We start from the raw sequence: 21,597 nt of genomic DNA on the forward strand, positions 1-21,597 counted from the left end.
GAATACGCATGCAGCCCCATGGAACAAGAAGAAGAGTTGGTTTTTATATGCCGACTTTCTCTACCACTTAAGGGAGACTCAAACCGGCTTACGATCACCTTCCCCTCCCCACAAGAGATGCACCCTGTGAGGGAGGTGGGGCTGAGAGAGCTCAAAGAGAGCTGTGACTAGCCCAAGGTCGCCCAGCTGGCTCCATGTAGAGGAGTGGGGAAACCAACCCGGTTCACCAGATTAGCCTCCGCCGCTCATGTGGAGGAGCGGGGAATCAAACCCGGTTCTCCAGATCAGAGTCCACCAGAGAGAAAATACCGCATTTAGACCCATCTCCTAACCTGAAACCCATTCGGTGGCTATGGGTGAGTCATTCTCCCCAACAGTAAAAATGGAACATTTCTATGTATCCCAGCTACATTATGACTACCCAGCATGATTACTCCACAATTCTTCCATCAAATACTTGAAGGGCTGTCATAGAGAGGAGGGTGCCGAGTTGTTTTCTGTTGCCCCAGAAGGTCGGACCAGAACCAGCGGGTTGAAATTAAATCAAAAGAGTTTCTGTCTAGATATCAGGAAGAACTTTCTAACAGAGCGGTTCCTCAGTGGAACAGGCTTCCTTGGGAGGCGGTGAACTCTCCTTCCCTGGAGGTTTTTAAGAAGAGGCTAGATGGCCATCTGTCAGCAATGCTGATTCTATGACCTTAGGCAGATGATGAGAGGGAGGGCACTTTGGCCATCTTCTTGGCATGGAGTAGGGGTTGCCTGGGGTGTGTGGGGGGGAGGTAGTTGTGAATTTCCTGCGTTGTGCAGGGGGTTGGACTAGATGACCCTGGTGGTCCCTTCCAACTCTTATGATTCTGATTCTAAACCCACACAGGATATTTCATGCCACAAATTTCAGCGTGTGCTGTGTTACTGCAGCCCTCATTCTTCTGGTATTTCCTTGAAACAGCCTGTTTATGCTAAACTGTCTCCTCCGACACCATCTGTTTTTCTGGAGATGTCACCTTTCAGAGCGAGGCACTGTTTAGCATTCAACGCTAGTTTGCATGTTATTTCTGGTCCATGTCAGAACAATCGAGGAGTGGTAGCTTGGGACAGACCTGTACCATCACATTTTAAAAAACCAAAACAAAGCTTCTTTTCTTGGCTGGCTGAATTTGCTTTGATTCACACCGATTCGGTTTCGGCAGGATGGTGCTGAACGCCGTTACCCAACTTTAAGACTACAAATCCCATGTTGCTGCAAGGCTTTCAGCTAGTAGGAAAACACAACGGTTGTACTATCACAATCCTATGCAAACTCACCTGGGAGTTTCAGAAGTGTCTGCGAAGCCGGCGCATACCTGCTTCGCATTACTAAAGAGCCCATTTAACACAACCTTTGGTGTTTGCCTCAAAGAATCCCCCTCAAGAAACCATGCAAAACAACAGAGGCGCATTAGCTATGCACATGCTAATGGCTCTGCAAACAGGAACAAAGGAGCAGGCGAGTGGGGGAGTGGAATTTCTCCTTTTGCGTCGGGACCATGAATAGGCATTTTTAAAGTCGCATTTTAAAAAAGCGCTTTGAGCGAGCATCAAAATTGACAATGCAAAAATGGCCAATGTTATTTCAATCTAGATCGCCAATCAAAGCTTCAGTGGCAAATCAGAAGCCCTGGACGTGAATGGCGGAGGCTAGTCTGGTGAACTGGATTTGTTTCCCTGCTCCTACACATGAAGCCAGCTGGGTGACCTGGGCTAGTCATACACTCTCAGCCCCACCTACCTCACAGGGTGTCTGCTGTGGGGAGGGGGAAGGAAAGTGACTGTAAGCCGGTTTGATTCTGCCTTAAGTGGTAGAGAAAGTCAGCATATAAAAACCAACTCTTCTTCTACTTCCTGCTGTAGTCTGATATTGAGCAAGCCCAGTGTCTACATTCAAGCAAAGAACAAATGAGAGAAGCACTATGTGCATAATACATTCTGAACCTGGGTCTGAATCTTCCCAAAAAAAAATCTAGCAACAAGTTCTTCTTGGGTGTTACAAGCCAGGCTGGAGGCTGGATCGTAGCTGTCAGCTTCACCCAACTTGGAAGTGATTGGTTAAAAACAAGCTGCAGAGTACTGCTTTATTCGCAGCAGTGATGAAAATTAGTTTTCCTGTTTCCTATTTCTAAACAACAGGTAGCATTCCCTCTCTGAGCAACGCTTGGCAATTTGGGGGGGGGCTTTAGCCCTCTCACACACCAATCCAGGAGTCTCAAAAACAATCTTTATTAAGGCTTTCCTTATGCATAACTCGGTAGATTTAACTCATTCATCAATATCATCAGTTGGCTTAAACAAACCCATTCCAATTCACCGTAAACTCATGACAGACAAGAAAATGTGTTGTACTGATGACTCCAGATTGTACTTATTTTATGCTAAGGCAGCCCTAGGTTTTCAGCTCCCAAGCTGCACCAATATTCTTGAGTATCAGAGGAAACACCTGCTCTTATCAACCTGGCTTCCAGGTTAGATTGTCTAGTGCTTTCTTCGACATCTGCGACCTCCAAAATAGTTTTGTGTCCAACCAAGGCCTTTTTGAATTCCATCTCTTTCTGGTGCTCAGGTTATCCAGCTTCTCACGCCACGGGGGGCCCAAACAGCTCCATCGTCTCCACCACCAAGGAGAGATGCTCCAAGAAAGAACTGATGGAAACACGCAGGATTCGGGCCTCCTCTGCTTTCCAGCCCCTGCAGGAAACGGATAAATGGCTAGCGTCACAACCTAGAATCATAGAGTTGGAAGGGGCTGGGAGGACTCATGCTGAAAATAACAAGGTGCCGAGTTGTTTTCTGTTGCCCCAGAAGGTCGGACCAGAAACAACGGGTTGAAATTAAATCAAAAGAGTTTCCGTCTAGACATTAGGAAGAATTTTCTAACAATCAGAGAGGTTCCTCGGTGGAACAGACTTCCTCGGGAGGTAGTGAGCTCTCCTTCCCTGGAGGTTTTTAAGAAGAGGTTAGATGGCCATCTGTCAGCAATGCTGGTTCTATAGCCTTAAGCAAATGATGAGAGGGAACGCATCCTGGTCATCTTCTGAGGATGTAGTGGGGGTCATGGGGTGTGCGTGGGGAGGGTAGTGTAAATTTCCTGCATTGTGCAGGGGGTTGGACTAGATGACCCTGGTGGTCCCTTCCAACTCTATGATTCTATGATTCTATTCTATGATTATAAGATGCTGAGGGTCAGAGGTGGGAGGACTGGCAAACCTAGCAGCATAAAGTGGAGAACCGGAATGAAACAGTCACTTGAGCACGTGTAGAGTTGGGGGTCTTCCTGTTACAATGCAGGAGACTTTGGTATTTGAAGGGCTGTTACTTAGAGGAGGGCAGGGAGCTGTTCCTCTTGGCAGCAGAGGATAGGACTCGCAATAATGAGTTTAAATTCCGGGCAGAAAGGTACCGGCTGGATATTAGGAAAACTTTATTTACAGTAAGGGTTGTTCGACAGTGGAATCAGTTGCCTAGGGAGGTGGTGAGCTCCCTCTCACTGGCAGTCTTTAAGCGGAGGCTGGACAAACACTTGTCAAGGATGCTCTAGGCTGAGGGTTGGACTAGATGGCCTCTATGGCCCCTTCCAACTCTATGATTCTATGGCCCAAGATTGCCCAGTGAGCTTCACAGTTGAGGAGGGATTCAAAGTTGTGTCTCCACGGTTCTAGGCCGACACGACACTCCCATCTCATTTTAATGGCATGTACGCAGAAGAACTTCCCCCAGATTGGGCACAAAGTCCCGATCTGTCCAACCGCAGCCCCTTACCGTGCTTCCGTGACGGTGCACACTATACTCACACGTGCAAAACGTTCTCGGTCACGCTCAGCTCCTTGCTGATTCCTCCTTTGCGGGGCTCAGGATCCGGGGCGAGAGAGCCCAGGGCGATCCGGGCTAGCGGCGACGACGGGAAAGGAATGCTGAGCTCGCTAATGTTGGGGGGCAGTCATAAGGAACATAAAAAGTACAAAGGGACCAAGTGAAAGCTCTCCCACCCCCATCTACTTCATCTTACTTCCCTTTAGATGGCCCTTGATTTTATTAATGTAGAGCAAAAAAGGGGGGAGAAGGATTTCGGCAGGCGCCTACATTCAGTCTTAGCAGAGTGGCAAGCATGAACCACCCCTGGGAGCCCAGGGTGCCATAACAGTTACAGACCTGGGAGACCCAGGCTCAAACCCACACAGCGTCGCGAAGCTCCCTGGGTATCCTTGACCCAATCATGCTGTCGCTCAGCCTAGCCTACCTTACAGGGGTATTGCAAGGATACAAAGGAGGGGGTGCTCAGGGAAGTCGCCTTTGGAGGAAGGGTGAGATACAGAGAGATCTCCCGTTTATCTGGCACCTGGTTGAACATTAGGGTTGCCAGCTCCAGGTTATGAAATAACTAGAGATTTTGGGGACAGAGCCTGAAGAGGCGGGGTTTGGGGAGGGACTTCAATGGGGTAAAATGCTATAGAGACCACCTTCCAAAGCAGCCATTTTCTCCAGGTGAACTGCTCTTGGTCACCTGGAGATAAGTTGTAATAGTGAGAGATCTCCAGCCACCACCTGGAGGTTGGCAACCCTACTGAACATCTTGGAAGAAGTGACTCCTCTCCTCCCCACTTTCTCTATTCTGGGAACCCCCCCATCTTGGGGGGGCCCTTCCCAGTGCATCACCCCCTTAAAAGGATGGGGGATAGGGTTGCCAATCTCCAGGTGGTGCCTGGAGCTCTCCTGGAATTACAAGCAATCTCCAGACTACCTAGGGTTGCCAGGTCCCTCTCTGCCACCGGCGGGAGGTTTCAGGGGCGGAGCCTGGGGAGGGAGGGGTTTGGGGAGGGACTTCAATGCCATAGAGTCCAATTGCCAAAAAGGCCGTTTTCTCCAGGCGAACTGATCTCTTATCGGCTGGAGATCAGTTGTAATAGCAGGAGATCTCCAGCTAGTACCTGGAGGTTATGCAAGACTATGCAGCTACTATGGCTAAAATAAATTAAACCAAGCCAATAGTATAGCGTCTATATATTATTTTGAATCTGTTCATGTAGGAATTTGTTGGAACATATATACAAATATGCAATCTTGCTGCTCCACAAGAGTTCTGAACAGACTTATTATACAGGCTTAGAAAATAAACCCAAGTATATAACCTTGTTGCACCACAAAAATAGCCCATACATAATAACAAAACAAAAATATACAATCTTGTTGCTCCACAAGAGTTCTGAACAGACTGAATAGACCTCCAGTACCTGGAGGTTGGCAACCCTAAGACTACCCAGAGGTTTCCCTGGAGGGAAGGACAGCTTGGAAAAGCCGACCGTATGGTATACCAATCCTCTCTTTGACAGCCTTGCTCAGATCTTGCAAACTGAAGGCTGTGGCTTCCTTTATTGAGTCCGCCCATCTCTGGTTGGGTCTTCCTCTTTCCCTGCTGAGGACATTTTGGAGGACTTTCATTCATAGGGTCGCCGTGAGTCGGAAGCGACTTGTCGGCGCTTAACACCCACCCACCCATGGTATACCACAGAGACTAGAAGAAATAAAAGTCCTAGAGAGACACCCCATCCCTGCTGAGCTCCTTCCTGCCCCTAAACCCCACCCTACCCCGACCTCCAGGAATTTCCCCAGCCAGAGTTGGCAACCCTAGGGGAGAAGGGGGGGGCTCCTCCAGTGCCTGCATGGGAAAAGCCGCCTCCCTCCTTGCAGAGAGGCCTCCAACCCGCCTCCCCTTCGAGGACCCACCTCCGCGGGGACCGTTCACACGTGCACCCGCGCGCCCCCGCCCTCCCCGCCGCCCCTGGCCCGGTCGGATACAACGCCAGCCCCGCCCGGGGCGCGGAGGCGCCTCCGCTCGCCATGCCGCAGACGCCCGCCCACGTGGGCCCGCCCGAGGGAGGACACGTGGGCGGAGGGGGCGGGGCCAAGGCGAAGCCGCGCCTCCGCGGCCCGCCCCCTTTCGCAAGCGGGAGGGGGGGAGGGAGCAAAAGGGGGCGGGGCGGAACACTTTGTGCAACTTTTGGCAACTTTTATTGACTTGGGAAAATAGCAGTGCCGGATTGACGTAGGAGCTAAACCAGCTGTAGCTTAGGGCCCCGCTCTCTTGCCCCCCCCCCACAAAAATTTTTATTTATTTATTTATTTAATTTTTTATTGAATTTTTTTAACAGAAAAAAAATTATGAACAAATTATAAACAAAAAAACAGTACAAAAAATTTATTTATTTATTTAATTTTTTATTGAATCTTTTTTAACAGAAAAAAATTATAAACAAATTATAAACAAAAAAACAGGACAAAAACAGGAAAAAAAATTACAGTAACACAAAACACAAAGGACAAAATACAAACTCAGAAGGGTATCAATACATCTTACTTATTACAATCTTAATTATAAAATTTCTAATATTCGGGGGAAAGGTACCCCCTCCCCCTCTACCCACCAATAACAGTGACCCTTCACCCGACTTCCGTAGCTGTGTCTAATCAGTTTTTAATATTTAAAAATACAAAGGTATAAAATTACTCTAATTTCTATAACTCGTTAATTATAACCATAAAGTCCATTTTTGCCAACTTATCCCAATATGAGGCGGCCTTTGACCAAGTTTGTTTAAACTTTTCCATATCTTTCCCGTGTAGGAAATCTGGCCATCCTCATATATAACCATTGCAACTTTTATTGACTTGGGATAATAGCAGTGCCGGATTGACGTATGAGCTAAACAAGTTATAGCTTAGGGCCCCACTCTCTTGGCCCCCCCCCCAAAAAAAATTTTTTAAGGAAATAATAATTATTTCACTATTAATATACTTCTTAATTGTATTTCAGTTCGACCATTCCTTTGACAAAATACATATTTTGTTATGTGCAAATGGCTTTAGATACCTATTAGTGAAGTGCCCTGGTTGTCTTAGAGAGTCCAATGAAGACAACTAGGAGGAGGTTAAAATAAGCAACAGTTCTTTATTTAGCTAGATCAGTGGTTCCCAACCTTTTGTTGACCAGGGACCACTAGGACTTTTTTGTTCGGTGCAGGGACCCCAAGGTTCAAAATAAAAATTCTGAGAATTTGAAAATAAATTTTAATCATAACTGTTAGTTAAACATTAAACTTAGAATAATATTTGAATATATATTTTTATAATAGAGAACTTTTAATTGAAAATATTAATTTATTATGGGTTTATAACTTTGTTTCGCGGACCTTAATTTAGCTCTCGCGGACCCCTAGGGGTCCACGGACCCCCGGTTGGCAACCAGTGAGCTAGACAGAGACCCTGGGGTGAAATAACCCACAAATAAGATGCAGAGTTAACCCACCCGAAAAACAAAGGCAAGTCAGGATCATTTATGCATTCGCATGGGGCAGGCCCATGGCTGCTGACAAGCGGATTGATACACAACAGCACCAATGCACATTAGATGTCTACTTCACTCTAATTACCATAACCTATAGATCTTGGCCGAAGGCGTCACTTAGTGAGTGCCTGATCTTGCGAGCTCGGTAACCAGAAACCACATTCCTGAAGATGAACGTAATTCAGAGCTCTCTACTGGTGAGAGGCCGTACAAAGCACAGAGAGAATTTGTTGGCTCATGGCTCCCGGATGCCAACTTCCCAAAGCTTCCATGTGTGTGCGTATGAATACATAGTGTTCTAAACCAGCCCTTATATCTGGGCATTACATCTGGTCCATAAATTACCATATCGCATATATTCAACACAAAAAACAGCTGCAATTTCTTGTTGACAAAAGACACCTGGACATATAAAGGGCCCCATGGCCTTCAATAGCTTAGGTCCGGCCCTGGATAATAGCATGCTTTTTTGCTGGGGGTGGTGTGGGGTGTGTAAGATTTTAATTAAATTAATTCTAGCATATTAGAAAAATGTTATTTTTCTATTATATTTGTAAGCTGTGGTTATTTATATAAGTCAGTAGAAAACAGTATTGTCTAACTTAAACTGAACAAAGCAGGTGATTTTTCGTGTCTGGAACAGGGAGGTATAAAAACAACAACATGTGACTACAGAGATGAGATCAGAGTTAGGGTGGATTTGAGAGGAGGAGATATTCAAATCCTCTTGGAACAAAGGGTTTTGGAGGAGTATATATAAGATATAGAGGGCGGGGTTTTGTTAGGAGAGACTTTCACTTTTAAAGCCAAAAAGGCCTAAAATGTCTCCCTCTTTTGCCTGGCAAAATAAAAAAAGCTTTTTTCTCCCAACAGTGGGGGAAGAGATAGGGAGGAATAAGACCGCCAGAATGAGACTTTTTGGACTGCCATGAGCCACGGAGGCAAGGAATCCCCCACACACACTTTGCAAGCTATTTTTGTGCTTCCTAAATGCTATAAGGGCAGTTTCATGACTAATCCAAATGGATACTGGTCATGATGCATGCGGCCCAGGGCCGGATTTAGGTTTGATGAGGCCCTGAGCTACTTAAGGTAATGGGGCCCTTTATATGTCCACCTGTCCTTTGTCGACAACAAATTGTCGCTGTTTTTTGTGTTGAATATATGCTATATGGTAATTTATGGACCTAATAGGTATCTAAATCCATTTGGATATAACAAAATATGTTATTTTATCAAAGTAATTGTTTTTTATCTTATATTTTGGAAATGTACATCCAGTTTTTTTTTTCCTTTAAATTTTTTGGGGGTCCCCAAGAGAGTGGGGCCCTAAGCTATAGCTTGTTTAGCTTATACGTAAATCCGTAAATGCAGCATGCCTACTCTCCAGGATCAGAGGAGCTTGCCTATGATAGGATGGTGCTGCTGCAGCCGTCTTGTTTGTGGGCTTCCAAGAGGAACCCGGTTGGCCACTGTGTGAACAGACTGCTGGACTTGATGGGCCTTGGTCTGATCCAGCAGGGCTCTCCTTATGTTCTTATGGAGGATGGGGCTATCATGGCTACTAGTTCAAATGGATACTAGTCATGATGCATCCCTATTCACTCCAGGATCAGAGGAGCTTGCCTATTATATTAGGTGCTGTGGAACACAGGCAGGAGGATGCTGCTGCTGCAGTCGTCTTGCTTGTGGGCTTCCTGGAGGCACCTGGTTGGCCACTGGGTGAACAGACTGCTGGACTTGATGGGCCTGGGTCCGACCTTTCTTATGTTCTTAACAAGAGAAACGACCAGTTCGTTCCCCCACCCTATAAACATGGAATTGTTGGTTTGCTTTGGGAATGTGCAGACAGGGGGATCGTTTTATTTGTGCTTTCCCAAAAGCTCCAGTCTGCATTTCACAGCTTCCCCCTTCAAATACAAAACATACTGCCACCTGCATGGAAACCGTGGGATAGGACAGGATTTAAATAGAAACTTCGCAGTTTGCAGTGTGAGCATCCCCTTTGTCTTCCCCCCTGGAAGGCACCTTCCTTCCAACACCATCTGGCATTCTTTCCCCCCCTCCCGAGACCAAGCCGTCTTTGACTCCGCACCTTGCCACTGACAAGAAAATGCTTCCCGGCACATTAGGAAGCAAGCCAACACTCTTCTCAAGGCCCCCACCGCTTCCTGCGCTGGTCCCAGCTGGATGGCAGGCGGCTGTCCAACAGGTGCAGCTACTGTGGCAGGGAGCAGTAGCCCTAAAGGAAGGTGGGGCTGCCTGGATGGAACTGTGTAGGGGGGGGCAGAGAAGTCACCGGCGACTGTAACTGCTAAGTATCACGTTCAGAATACTAAACGTAGGGTAATAGCAAAACGTTGGAAAACCGCAGAACATTTAACACCGCATTCTTGGTATTCCAAACTGTGGCAAACAGCTATGACAGAAAAATTGACACATGAACTTAAGAGTAGTTGTGAATTTCCTGCATTGTGCCGGGGGTTGGACTAGATGACCCTGGTGTTCCCTTTAAGCTCTTTTTTATGTACTTATGGTTTGGCAAGCTTATGGATCCTGGATAAATGGATTCTGCACGCAGTAGCCATTTGGGTTTGCCAACAATTGTGAAAATGCACACAGCCCTCATTTTTGGTTTCTTTTAGTTCCAGGAACTCTGATTCCTTGGGCTCTGTGTTTTGAAAACGCCCTAGAAATACAACCTTACAAGCTAACCTTAGGTGTGGCCTGCTAGAAAGCTGTATTTCTAGCAGATAGGAGGTACACAAGAATTGTTCATCTTCAGAGATTCAGTATAGCGCAGAGACTCTGACGCATTCCAAAGCAAAACAAACTGCTAACCAATATGTTTTGCTTCCTTTTTGAAGGTACCAGTCAGCCACTCTTTAACTAACTTACAAAGTGACTTATTTCACTGTTATTGCACTGAAAATGAGAAGCTGAAGTACACCGAATGTTTTTCCGTGATTTAAGGATTCTCTAGTTCGCAGACTGCCACAGCTCTGAGTGACGTTTCGGAGTAAGTCGACGATTTTTGGAAAAAGTGTCCGTAAACTGAGAGCCAGCATGGTGTAGTGGTTAAGGTGTCGGACTAGCACCTGGGAGAACCAGATTCCAACCCCATTCATGCCGTGGAAACTTGCCGGGTAACCTTGGGCCAGTCACATACTCTCAGCCCTGACCCTGGCTAGTATTTAGATGAGAGACCTCCAAGGATGGAATAGAGGACATGATAATCAAATTTGCAGATGACACCAAGTTGGGAGGGGTAGTTAATACCCCAGAGGACAGGGTCAGAGTTCAGGACCTTGATAGACTGGAGAGCTGGGCCATGAGCAATAAAATGGATTTCAATAGGGAGAAGTGTAAGGTACTTCACCTAGGCAGAAACAACATAAGGCACAGGTACAGGATGGGAGATAGTTGCTTAGCAACAGTACATGTGAAAGAGATCTGGGAGTCGTAGTGGACCACAAACTGAACATGAGTCAACAGTGTGATATGGCGGCTAAGAAGGCCAATGCAATTCTGGGCTGCATCAATAGGAGTATTGTGTCTAGATCAAGGGAAATAATACTTCCCCTGTATTCTGCATTGGTCAGACCTCACTTGGAATACTGTGTCCAGTTTTGGGCTCCACAATTTAAGAAGGATGTTGACAAGTTGGAGCGTGTCCAGAGGAGGGCGACCAGAATGGTCAAAGATCTGGAATACATGGCCTAAGAGGAGAGACTTAAGGAGATGGGTTTGTTTAGTCTGGAGAAGAGAAGGTTAAGGAGTGACATGATAGCCATTTTTAAATATTTGAAGGGATGCAATGTTAATAAGGGAACTAGCTTGTTCTCTGTTGCTCCAGAGACTAGGACATGGAGTAATGGATTTAAACTAAGAGAAAAGCGATTCCACCTAAACATTAGGAAGAACTTTCTGACGGTGAGGGCGGTTCGACGGTGGTATGTGCTGCCTCAGGTGGGGGTGGTGGAGTCCCCGTCTTTGGAAGTCTTTAAGCAGAGGTTGGATGGCCATCTGTCGGGAGCGCTTTGATTGTGGGATCCCGCATGGCAGGGGGTTGGAATGGATGGCCCTTGTGGTCTCTTCCAACCTTGTGTGATTTTGTGTGTGAATACCAGGGGCAGGAAATGGAGGCAGGAAATGGCAAACCACCTCCAAACGTCTCTTGCCTTGAAAACCCTACGGGGTCGATATAAGTCAGCTGTAACTTGACAGCAAAAAAAAAAGAAAAAGTAAACTATAAGGAAGAAAAGTTTACTTGATACAACCTAAAGCTGCCGATTGCGTTACGACCTGGATTAGCTTTATTCTATTCTTCAAGTTTACATTGCAGCACTGGAGAGACCACAGTTACTAAAGTTTTCAAAATGAGTCTTAAAAATTACTACAGCGACTTGATTTTTCTTGCCTGCAAATTCTGGGGAACGCTGTCATGGAAACAGCCTTTGGCTTAAGCAATAAATATAAACCAAGAAGGAGCAGACTGACTTTGGTGATGGAGAGAAAATCCATGTGGAAATACAACTAGCCTCGGACGACTGAGGCGGCTGAATCTCTCAGCACCAGGCAAGTGATCCTCCCCTCCCCAAACTGCAACGTGACCCCCATTTCAGCCAAACACAACACACCGGGCAGCCCACGCTCACCCGTCGCCACCTTTAATGGATGAGGAGGGGGTTACAAATGCTCTAAAGCCCCCCTTCCCCTTTAAAAGAAGTCCAGAGGGATCGTTCCCATTCGGCCCTCCACTTGGGCCCTGCCTGGAGGGGCTCCCTGTCCAAAGCGGCTGATGGGGGGGGGGAATCAATCCCCGAGTCCGGCAGCTAATCCAGAAAGCCCATTTCTATGGCCTCCGCCACCTCTGGGTGAAGCAGACGTGTGGCCAGACGCTCAATGTCATCCAAGCTCAGCAGCCGAAGGCTCCGGTCATAATCCTGGGAAAGAGAAGGGGTGGGGGGAGAGAAAATTAAACAGCGCCCAAGCAGGAAAGCTGCTTCTGTGACAGAATAAGAACACAAGGAAAGCCCAGCTGGATCAGACCAAGGCACAGCGGCCAACCAGATGCCTCTACGAAGCCCACAAACAAGACGACTGCAGCAGCATTGTCCTGCCTGTGTTCCATAGCACCTAATATAATGGGCATGCTCCTCTGTTCCTGGAGAGAATAGGTACACATCATGACTAGTAACCATTTTTACTAGTAGCCATGAATACCCCTCTCCTCCATAAGAACATAAGGAAAGCCCTGCTGGATCAGACCAAGGCCCATCAAGTCCAGCAGTCTGTTCACATGGTGGCCAACCAGCGGCCTCTAGGAAGCCCACAAGCAAGACGACTGCAGCAGCATTATCCTGCCTGTGTTCCACAGCATCTTATATAACAGGCAAGCTCCTCTGATCTTGGAGATAATAAATACGCATCATGACTAGTACCCATTTTTACTAGTAGCCATGGATAGACCTCTCCTGTGCATGTTTTAGACTGGGCTGTCAAGTATACAGCCCGGGGGCTGGTTCTGGCCCCTTGACAGCTCTTATCCAGCCCGCGAGCAAGCAGAGGCAGCCACCCCCTCTCCCCACTCCCGATCTTGCGAGCCCACTGCTGAGGCAGCCACCCCCCACCATTCCTGGGCTGGGCTGGTGAATCCGCTGCCGGCTCGCCAGCCAAACCCCCACCCCCAAGGTGTCAATGATCAAAGACTGTTAAATAAAATAAAATCCTGAAGAGTATTATTGTTTTAAGCATGTTTGTAGTTTAAGTAAAAAATAAAGTAAAAATTTTATCTATCATGAATTGGTTTTGCCCATGTCTTGTGTTAAGTTTGTATCTCCGGTACCTGGCGTTTAATTTTATGGTGCCCAAGGCCCGCCCCGCCCAAGGGACAATTATTGCCATCTGTCAGCAATGCTGATTCTGTGACCTTAGGCAGATGATGAGAGGGAAGGCATCTTGGACACCTTCTGGTCACTGTGTGTGTGTGTGGGGGGGGGGGAAGGTAGTTATGAATTCCTGCATTGTGCAGGGGGTTGGACTAGATGACCCTGGTGGTCCCTTCCACCTCTATGATTCTATGTCATACCCGGCCCTTGTAGCAAATGAGTTCGACACCTCTGTTCTAGACTCAAAAGTCTAGAACCAGGGAATAATCCTCACTGAGTTTTGTGAGACTTACTTCACACCGCACAGGTGATAGAGGAAGCGATTTGAGCAAAGCCCGAGGGGAACCCCCCCTCACCCCCCTTGACTCTCCCACCACCGTCTGAGAACTCACCTTCTGCAGCTGCTCCAGCACTTTCTCTGTGTCGCCTGTACTGTAATGCCTGCCCAGAACTTGGGCCAGCGTGTGCCAAATAGCGGGCGTCTGGGGGGGAACCCCTTTGTGGCCCGCTTCCTCAGGGGAAGCCTTCTCCGGCGGCTTGATCACTAGGTTGAGCTTGGACTCCGGCCCAATGGAGTAATCGGAGAGGCGGTGCTCATCTGGGAAGGAAAAGCGAGGCGGGTCAGTGGCCAGGAGCCCGACGCAGGGAAACTGCATGCTCGTAGGGGGCGAGGGATGACAGAGCCAGATCCTAGCAGCCACCCCATTGAAACAGTGGCCATTTATGCGTGGGAGTTTTACCTGAGGTTCATTGCTCGCTGGACCCACACTTTCCCATTGCAAATCTATGCACCAGCTGTCTCCAAGCTCAAATCAAGCAGCATTTGAGTCCCCACCCCTTGTAATACTGCTTTGTAATTGGCTGCAGTGCTTACTGTGAGAGAAAAGTCCCCATCCCCTGAGAAAACCCAAGTGCTGTGTCAAAAGGCATTTTAAAAACAAAAGCTCTCTAAATGGAACGGGGCTCTCTAAAAGGAATGGGGTGGGGAAGAAACCCAAGCCTCGTTTTTAAAATCCTTTCTTCTGCTCAGAAAATACTCCCAGGAAGCAGGAAACATTGGCTGTAGCGCTTTCTGTGACAGAAACGTCAGACAGAACGGGGGGGGGGGAAACGTGAGTGCAAGTAACCCACGCACAAACGATCTTTTACAAAGCTGCACACTCTTTTCTGCCACGGATTTACAAGCAGTTCAAAATCGTCTGCTGTTTGCAGGCAGTAAAGAACATTGACGCACTCCCAAAAGGCAAAGGTATCCGGTTACTTCATATTTATCTCAAAATAGATTTTTTTTATTTCTTTAGCTATTTTTACCCTGCTATTCTCCCACAGGGGGAGACCCAAAGGAGCTTATGACATTGTTCTCCTCTCCTCCGGTTTTTTGTCCTGGCTGCTCATTTTACCCTATGCCAAAACATGCAGCATCCTTATGGGACTAGACAGCAGTCCGCAAGAATACTGGCAAACCAGGGGATGTGACCATTCCCTGTGGAAGGGCATTCTAGCCTTTCACGAAGGGGCTTGAGGATCATACACACAAACGGACAAGACAAAAACCACACAACCATCAGAACTCTCCACTGGGATATTCGGGAGGTATGAGGGCAGATAAAAGGGAATGATCAAAATTCCATTTGCACATAAAGGATTTTTAACAGGCTGCACACAGAACAAAATAGCCTGCTTTTTTATATATATATATATATATATATAAAATTATATATATATATATAAAATATATATATGAACACACACACACACACACACACATATAAGGCTGCTTTCTACTGAATCAGACCCTTGGTCCATCAAAGTCAGTATCATCTACTCAGACCGGCAGCAGCGCTCCAGTGTCTCAGGCGGAGGTCTTTCACATCACCTACTTGCCTAGTCCCTTTTAACTGGAGATGGACAGGGATTGAACCTGGGACCTTGTGCATGCCAAGCAGATGCTCTTACCACTGAGCCACAGCGCCTCCCTACTTGCTTGAGCAAGTAGACAAAAGCTTTAATTTAAAAAAAAAAACAAACCATGGCTAAAACACTTGCCAGCTCTCTATCAAACACATACACGCAACCTATTCTACCTTATTTATCCCACCTCGGTCCGCATGCCACCCCCATATGCAACACCCTCTCTCTCTCTTTTTTCTTTGTGATATCACAGCCGACTTATGGAGATCCTGTAGGGTTTTCCAGGCAAGAGACAAACAAAGGTGGTTTGCCATTGCCTGCCTCTGCCCAGCAACTTTGGACTTCCTTGGTAGTCTCCCATCTAAATATTGACCAAGGCTGGCCCTGCTTAGCTTCCAAGATCTAATGAGATTGGGTTAGGCTGGACCATCCAGGTCAAAGTCGGAAAAAGTTCAGAGAGGGTTCACCATTGCCTGACTCTGCATGGCAAACCTGGACTTCCTTGGTGGTCTTCCATCCAAGTACTAACCAAGGCCGACCCTGCTTAGCTTCTGAGACCTAACAAGATCGGGCAGTCCAGGTCAACTCTTTGAATGTCTCTTATTCCCCAAACCAGTCCCAGATTCCTCTCCCCCATACCACTGGTGCACAGGAGTACCACAAGCACAATCACTGCAAGCCATACAGAAGCCCTGTAAACATATTATATTGACATACCAAGCAAGTACACAGGAAAGGGAAGTGAACGCACTTAGCCCTACCCATGATCCCTCCAGGGCGTGTTCTCGGCCTAGCGGCAGAAAGCATACCAGCCACACATACCCCGGCTGCATCCCTGTAATCAGGAACACACTTCCTCCCTGCGCACATGCAGCTTTATTTGCACATCGGTGCTCTGTCCACCTGTGGTAAATATGCATTCTCTATCCCTGGACACATGCTGTACTCACCCATACATCATGCATACCAGACCACAGCCTCTAGAACATATCCATACGCATATACTGCGAATGTGCGGAGCCTGCCAGGAGGTGGGTGTGACTTTGACGCTATTTTATACTGGCTCAACCCACTGGCCTGTCTAGCGCAATGTTAGGTCTTCTGACTGGCAAAGGGAGACAGCGTGGTGCAGTGGTTAAGAGCGGTGGTTTGGAGTGGTGGATTCTGATCTGGAGAACCAGGTTTGATTCCCCAGTCCTCCACATGAGCGGTGGGCGCTAATCTGGTGAACTGGATTGGTTTCCCCACTCCTACACATGAAGCCAGCTGGGTGAACTTGGGCTAGTCACAGTTCTCTTAGAGCTCTCTCAGCCCCACCTAACTCACAGGGTGTCTGTTGAGGGGAAGGGAAGGTGATTATAAGCGGGTTTGATTCTGCCTTAAGTGGGAGAGAAAGTCGGCATATAAAAACCAACTCGTATTCTTCTTCTCAGACAGAGAAAAAGTCTTCCTTAAGACCTGCTAGATTCCACTCCAGTCTTCAAGACCAACAAGATTTTCGAGAGCTTTCGAGAGTCAAAGGTGACGAAGGTATCTGACAAAGGGAGCTCTGACTCTCGAAAGCTCATACTCTGAAAATCTTGGTGGTCTCAAAAGGCTACTGGATTCCAATGTAGGTGTTCTACTACATAGCAATGGGGCGACCCTCTGAAACGTTCTTAAGACCTGTTTCCTGGGATCTTTGGGTGGAGGTGCCAGGGGTGGGACCTGGGACTGTTTAGCTACTCATATTTCCTCCTTCGAAAGAAGCCACCAGTGGCCTTTGGAACAAGCATCACCTCACCCCAGTGGCCTTCGGAACAAACACCACTCACCTACTTCACGGTCACCCACCTGCCAGGGCTTTCCCTTTGAAAAGCAGACGCTGTTGGGACACGGGCACATTCAGTTTCTCTGAGACCAGGCGTTTGAGAGAGGAGATGCGCTCATCCGGGGAAACCTGGGAAGAAAGGATGCGATGACAAGGGGCTAGGCCCACAAATGAACACACAGCAGGGAGGAGGAAGGGGGGAGTTATGCACCTGAGAAGATACGCCTTTAGCCCTTATCAGAAGGGTTTCGCCTCAGCCATGCTTTCCCGGAGGATGCACCTGAAGAATCTCCACCTTTTAACGACAGGAGATTCCTCCACCCCAATATCTACAAGTTTTCAATTTTTCCAGGGTAAGATGTTTTGTTCTGGTTTAATTGACAGCTGCAGAGTTCTTGTGCCTTTAACAGCTGCGTGAAAGGCAGAAATGTACAAAGTTCAGCTTTTCTCAGCGTAAAGATCTGCTGTCTCGTCATGGAACGTTTGCCCGGAGAAAGGCTCAGGAAAGAACGGTCACAGCTTAGTTGTAAAAAGCGGGAGCTATGAACTGTAAGCAGGAAGCTCCGTTGACCAACCATTCTGGACATGCCACCTGGTCGCAGCAACATGAGCCAGTCTAATAAAGGCTCATCCTTACCGGGTTGTTGTGTTATCGAGACAACATACATGAGATGCTTTCAGCACGTAGGAAAAGCACTAGATCAACCATTAAGAACATAAGAAAAGCCCTGCTGGATCAGACCAAGGCCAATCAAGTCCAGCAGTCTGTTCACACAGTGGCCAACTGGGTGCCTCTAGGAAGTCCACAAACAAGACGACGGCAGCAGCATTGTCCTGCCTGTGCTCCACAGCACCTAATATAATAGGCATGCTCATCTGATCCTGGAGGGAATAAGTGTGCATCACGACTAGTATCCATTTCGACTAGTAGCTATAGATAGCCCTCTACTCCATGAACATGTCCACACCCCTCTTAAAGCCTTCCAAGTTGGCAGCCCTCACCACATCCTGGGGCAGGGAGTTCCACAATTTATATGCTGTGTGGAAAAATACTTCCTTTTATCTGTTTTGAATCTTTTACCCTCCAGCTTCAGCAGATGATCCCGCATTCTAGTATTATGAGAGAGGAAGAAAAGCTTAGTAGTTCTAAAACCAGAGGTGCGGGATCCTTGGTCCTATACGGTGAATGCCTGAAGCTGCCTTATACCAACTCAGTTCCTTGACCTATCAACACAATTTTATCAGCTCCTACTAGTAGGAACTCTCCACGGTCTCAGGCACAGCCAGGATTCACACTCCCAGACTACGGCAGCCCATCCAAATAAGTAACTCCCCCGCTGGCTCAGCACCTAACGCAGGGCTGCCAACCTCCAGGTGGGGCCTGGAGACCTTCCAGAATGACAACTTGGTCTCCAGACAACATAATAACATAAGAAAAGCCCTGCTGGATCAGACCAAGGCCCATCAAGTCCAGTGGTCTGTTCACACAGCGGCCAACCAGGTGCCTCCAGGAAGCCCACAAGCAAGACGACAGCAGCAGCATTATCCTGCCTGTGTTCCACAGCACCTAATATGATATGTCTACCCTTTACAGTTTCTACAACCCCGATCCTATTACACTGTATATTGAATGTCATATCCTGTTGTAATTATATTGACTCGTTCTGTGTATGTCTACCCTTTATACTGAGACTCAAGGCTGACATAAATAACATAAATAAGTTTTAAAGATAAAACCAGTCTGTCTTCTGAGTAATCATGCAGCAGCGTTATCCTGCCTGGGTTCCAAAGCACCTAAGATAATAGGCCTGCTCCTCTGATCCTGGAGACAATAGGTATGCATCATGACCAGTATCCACTTGGACTAGTAGCCACGGATAGCCCCATCCTCCATAAGAGCACAGGAAAGGCCCTGCTGGATCAGACCAAGGCCCATCAAGTCCAGCAGTCTGTTCACACGGTGGCCAACCAGCGGCCTCTAGGAAGCCCACAAGCAAGACGACTGCAGCAGCATTTATCCTGCCTGTGTTCCACAGCATCTTATATAACAGGCAAGCTCCTCTGATCCTGGAGATAATAGATACGCATCATGACTAGTACCCATTTTTACTAGTAGCCATGGATCAGACCAAGGCCCATCAAGTCCAGTGGCCTGTTCACACAGGGGACAACCAGGTGCCTCTAGGAAGCCCACAAACAAGACAGTTGCAGCAGCATTATCTTGCCTGTGTTCCACAGCACCTAATATATTGTGTATCCTCCTCTGATCCTGGAGAGAACGGGTATGCATCATGACTAGTATTCGTTTCGACCAGTGGCCATGGATAGCCCTCTCCTCCAGGAACATGTCCACTCCCCTCTAAAAGCCTTCCAAGTTGGCCGCCGTCACCCCATCCTGGGGCAGAGAGTTCCACAATTTAACTATGCGTTGGGTGAAGGAAGGCTTCGTTTTGAACAGAGACCGTGCAGAGGATGGCTGCTTTGGAGGGTGGGCCCTACGGCCTTATACCATGCTGGGGACCCCTCCCCAGGCTGCACACCCCAAACCCTCAGGAATTCCCTAATCTGGAGTTGGCAACCCTGGCTAAAGCCTCCCCCCACCCCATAGGCCCCTGGTGGCTCCTCTGGGCAGGCGAGCTCAGGCAAGGCTCCTGAGGCTTCCGCCCCAGCACCTCTTCGCCCGCCAGGGAGGGGGGGGGGATACCTGCAGGCTGCATTCCCGGCCCTGAAGCGCCTTCACCGTCAGCAGCATCTCGGGATCCCGCAGCCCTGCCAGCCGAGCGGCCCCTTTAATTGAACCATAGACGCCCGGAGGGAGGGGGAGGGGCAGAGCGGCCTAGTAGGGAGGACAGGGGGGTGGGGGCTGTGCAGGCGAAGGAGAGCCCCGGCAGCGCCTATAAGGGCGGCACGTCCATCTGCCATAGAGAGCGGGGTTAGAGACGCCGGAAGCGGAACCAGCCTTCCTGGGTGGGGGTGGGGGTGGGGGCGGGGGGGAGAAAAAAACTCGCGGAGCCGGGAAGGCAGACCGGAAACGCGCGCCTCTCGCGTCACGTGACCGGCCTGGCCATTGTGAGAAAGGTTAGGGGCTAGAGCGGCTCTTGGAGGGGGGGGGAGACATAGAGATAGGGAAAGAGGAGGTTGCGGTTGTAAAGCGACAACGGGGGTCGGGAGGGTGGAAGGGAAGTTACGGGAAACGACCGTTCTAGGGCTAAGGTCTCTTTTTTAAAAAAAACAATTTTTTAAAAAAATTATTTTTCAAACTTATTCACATTCAATTGTATTATTCCAATCATAGTGTATAATATGAACAATTTCTATCTTATCGCCGATAGATAGATAGATAGACGATAAGATAGAAATAAAATGATAAATGTGGGTTATTATAATGAATTAGACTTTAATTACAAAGAGAGAAATAAAGATATTAAATGGATAGAGGAGGGGAGACGGGAAGTTAAATATATATATATAATTATATAATTTTATATATATATATATATGTATATATGTGTGTGTGTGTGTGTGTGTGTGTATATATATATATATATACATACACAATTATATATATAATTATATATTATTATAATGCACAATGCAGGAAATTCACAATTACCCCCCCCCCTCACATACACACACCCCAGTGACCCCCTACTCCATGCCCAGTAGATGGGGGGAAAAACAACCCTCCAGGATCCCTGGTCAATCTGGCCTAGAGGAAAATTGCTTCCTGACCCCAAAGTGGCAATCAGCACTACCCTGGGCATGCAAGGAAGGGCCACGAGAGCCAAACATTGATGCAAACCTTTCTGCCCTCCCTCTCATGATCTGCCTAAATTCACAGAGTCAGCATTGCTGACAGATGGCCATCTAGCCTCTTCTTAAAAACCTCCAAGGAAGGAGAGCCCACCACCTCCCAAGGAAGGCTGTTCCACTGAGGAACAGCTCTGTCAGAAACTTATAATTATAGTCTAATTCATTATAATAACCCACATTTATCATTATCTTAAAAATCTAATCTTTAACTTTGGTATCTTAATTACTTCAAACAATTTGAATTAGATCAAAACATATCCCTTAATATTTCCCAAGTTGTCCAGTATGTTGTCCATGCCTCCCATTTCCCCCACTGTTCTAGGGCTAAGGTCTCGTAGGTTTTCCTAACGCCACTTCGGGTTCCCGAACGCAGATTCACCCAGGGAGGGACACAATAAATAAACAAGACCAAGGAAAAGTTAGATTCTTGTTTTCACTTTGTTTTTAAAGGGGGGGGGGAGGGAGCTAGAACAATTATGCAACCGCAATGCCATAGTTTGTGTGCCCTTTAAGCCACACGGCAGGCAGAAATTCAACAGAGAGAGAATGAAGGGGAAAATGTTCACCAGCTGGTTTTCTGCACGTGGGAATTGCAAGTTCCCTTTTGCTGTAAAAAAAACAAAAAAGGAGTGTTGTGTAGATAGGATTGCCAGCTGCGTGGAGGGGGGGTGTCCTGTCCTTTTAACAAATGCTTAATTTATTATTATTCTTATTATTATTATTATTTACCTCCATTAGGAGAACTGTATTAGATTAAGTTGGAGTGAAAATTGTGGGGGGGGGGACATTAACGATTTGAG

At 47.5% G+C, this 21,597-nt stretch overlaps 2 protein-coding genes across 2 annotated transcripts; both read right to left on the reverse strand.

Moving 5' to 3' along the window:
* Nucleotides 1–2,603: 2,603 nt before the first annotated feature.
* LAGE3 (L antigen family member 3) lies at nucleotides 2,604–5,870 on the reverse strand. The gene is made up of 3 exons (XM_056850201.1): nucleotides 5,755–5,870; nucleotides 3,825–3,968; nucleotides 2,604–2,721 (listed from the first exon to the last, which is right to left on the reverse strand). The coding sequence occupies exons 1-3, from the start codon at nucleotides 5,868–5,870 to the stop codon at nucleotides 2,610–2,612; spliced, it is 372 nt and encodes a 123-aa protein (XP_056706179.1). The 3' UTR covers nucleotides 2,604–2,609.
* Nucleotides 5,871–12,182: 6,312 nt separating this feature from the next.
* On the reverse strand, nucleotides 12,183–19,833 carry UBL4A (ubiquitin like 4A). The gene is made up of 4 exons (XM_056863443.1): nucleotides 19,689–19,833; nucleotides 17,008–17,113; nucleotides 13,656–13,861; nucleotides 12,183–12,318 (listed from the first exon to the last, which is right to left on the reverse strand). Exons 1-4 carry the CDS (start codon nucleotides 19,734–19,736, stop codon nucleotides 12,208–12,210), a joined length of 471 nt encoding a protein of 156 aa, XP_056719421.1. The 5' UTR covers nucleotides 19,737–19,833; the 3' UTR covers nucleotides 12,183–12,207.
* Nucleotides 19,834–21,597: the final 1,764 nt, after the last annotated feature.

Source organism: Euleptes europaea, chromosome 1 (assembly GCF_029931775.1).
Source record: "Euleptes europaea isolate rEulEur1 chromosome 1, rEulEur1.hap1, whole genome shotgun sequence".
Lineage (NCBI taxonomy): Eukaryota > Metazoa > Chordata > Lepidosauria > Squamata > Sphaerodactylidae > Euleptes > Euleptes europaea.

Coding starts and splice junctions, on each gene's coding strand:
- LAGE3 (XM_056850201.1), bottom strand. CDS start 5,870: ATGGCGAGCGGAGGCGCCTCCGCGCCCCGGGCGGGGCTGGCGTTGTAT. Junction 3,969..5,754: donor TGTGAACGGTCCCCGCGGAG/GTGGGTCCTCGA, acceptor TTCCTTATGACT/GCCCCCCAACATTAGCGAGC. Junction 2,722..3,824: donor ACCGAGAACGTTTTGCACGT/GTGAGTATAGTG, acceptor CGTTTCCTGCAG/GGGCTGGAAAGCAGAGGAGG.
- UBL4A (XM_056863443.1), bottom strand. CDS start 19,736: ATGCTGCTGACGGTGAAGGCGCTTCAGGGCCGGGAATGCAGCCTGCAG. Junction 17,114..19,688: donor GCCGGGAATGCAGCCTGCAG/GTATCCCCCCCC, acceptor CTTTCTTCCCAG/GTTTCCCCGGATGAGCGCAT. Junction 13,862..17,007: donor CAAAGGGAAAGCCCTGGCAG/GTGGGTGACCGT, acceptor TTTCCTTCCCAG/ATGAGCACCGCCTCTCCGAT.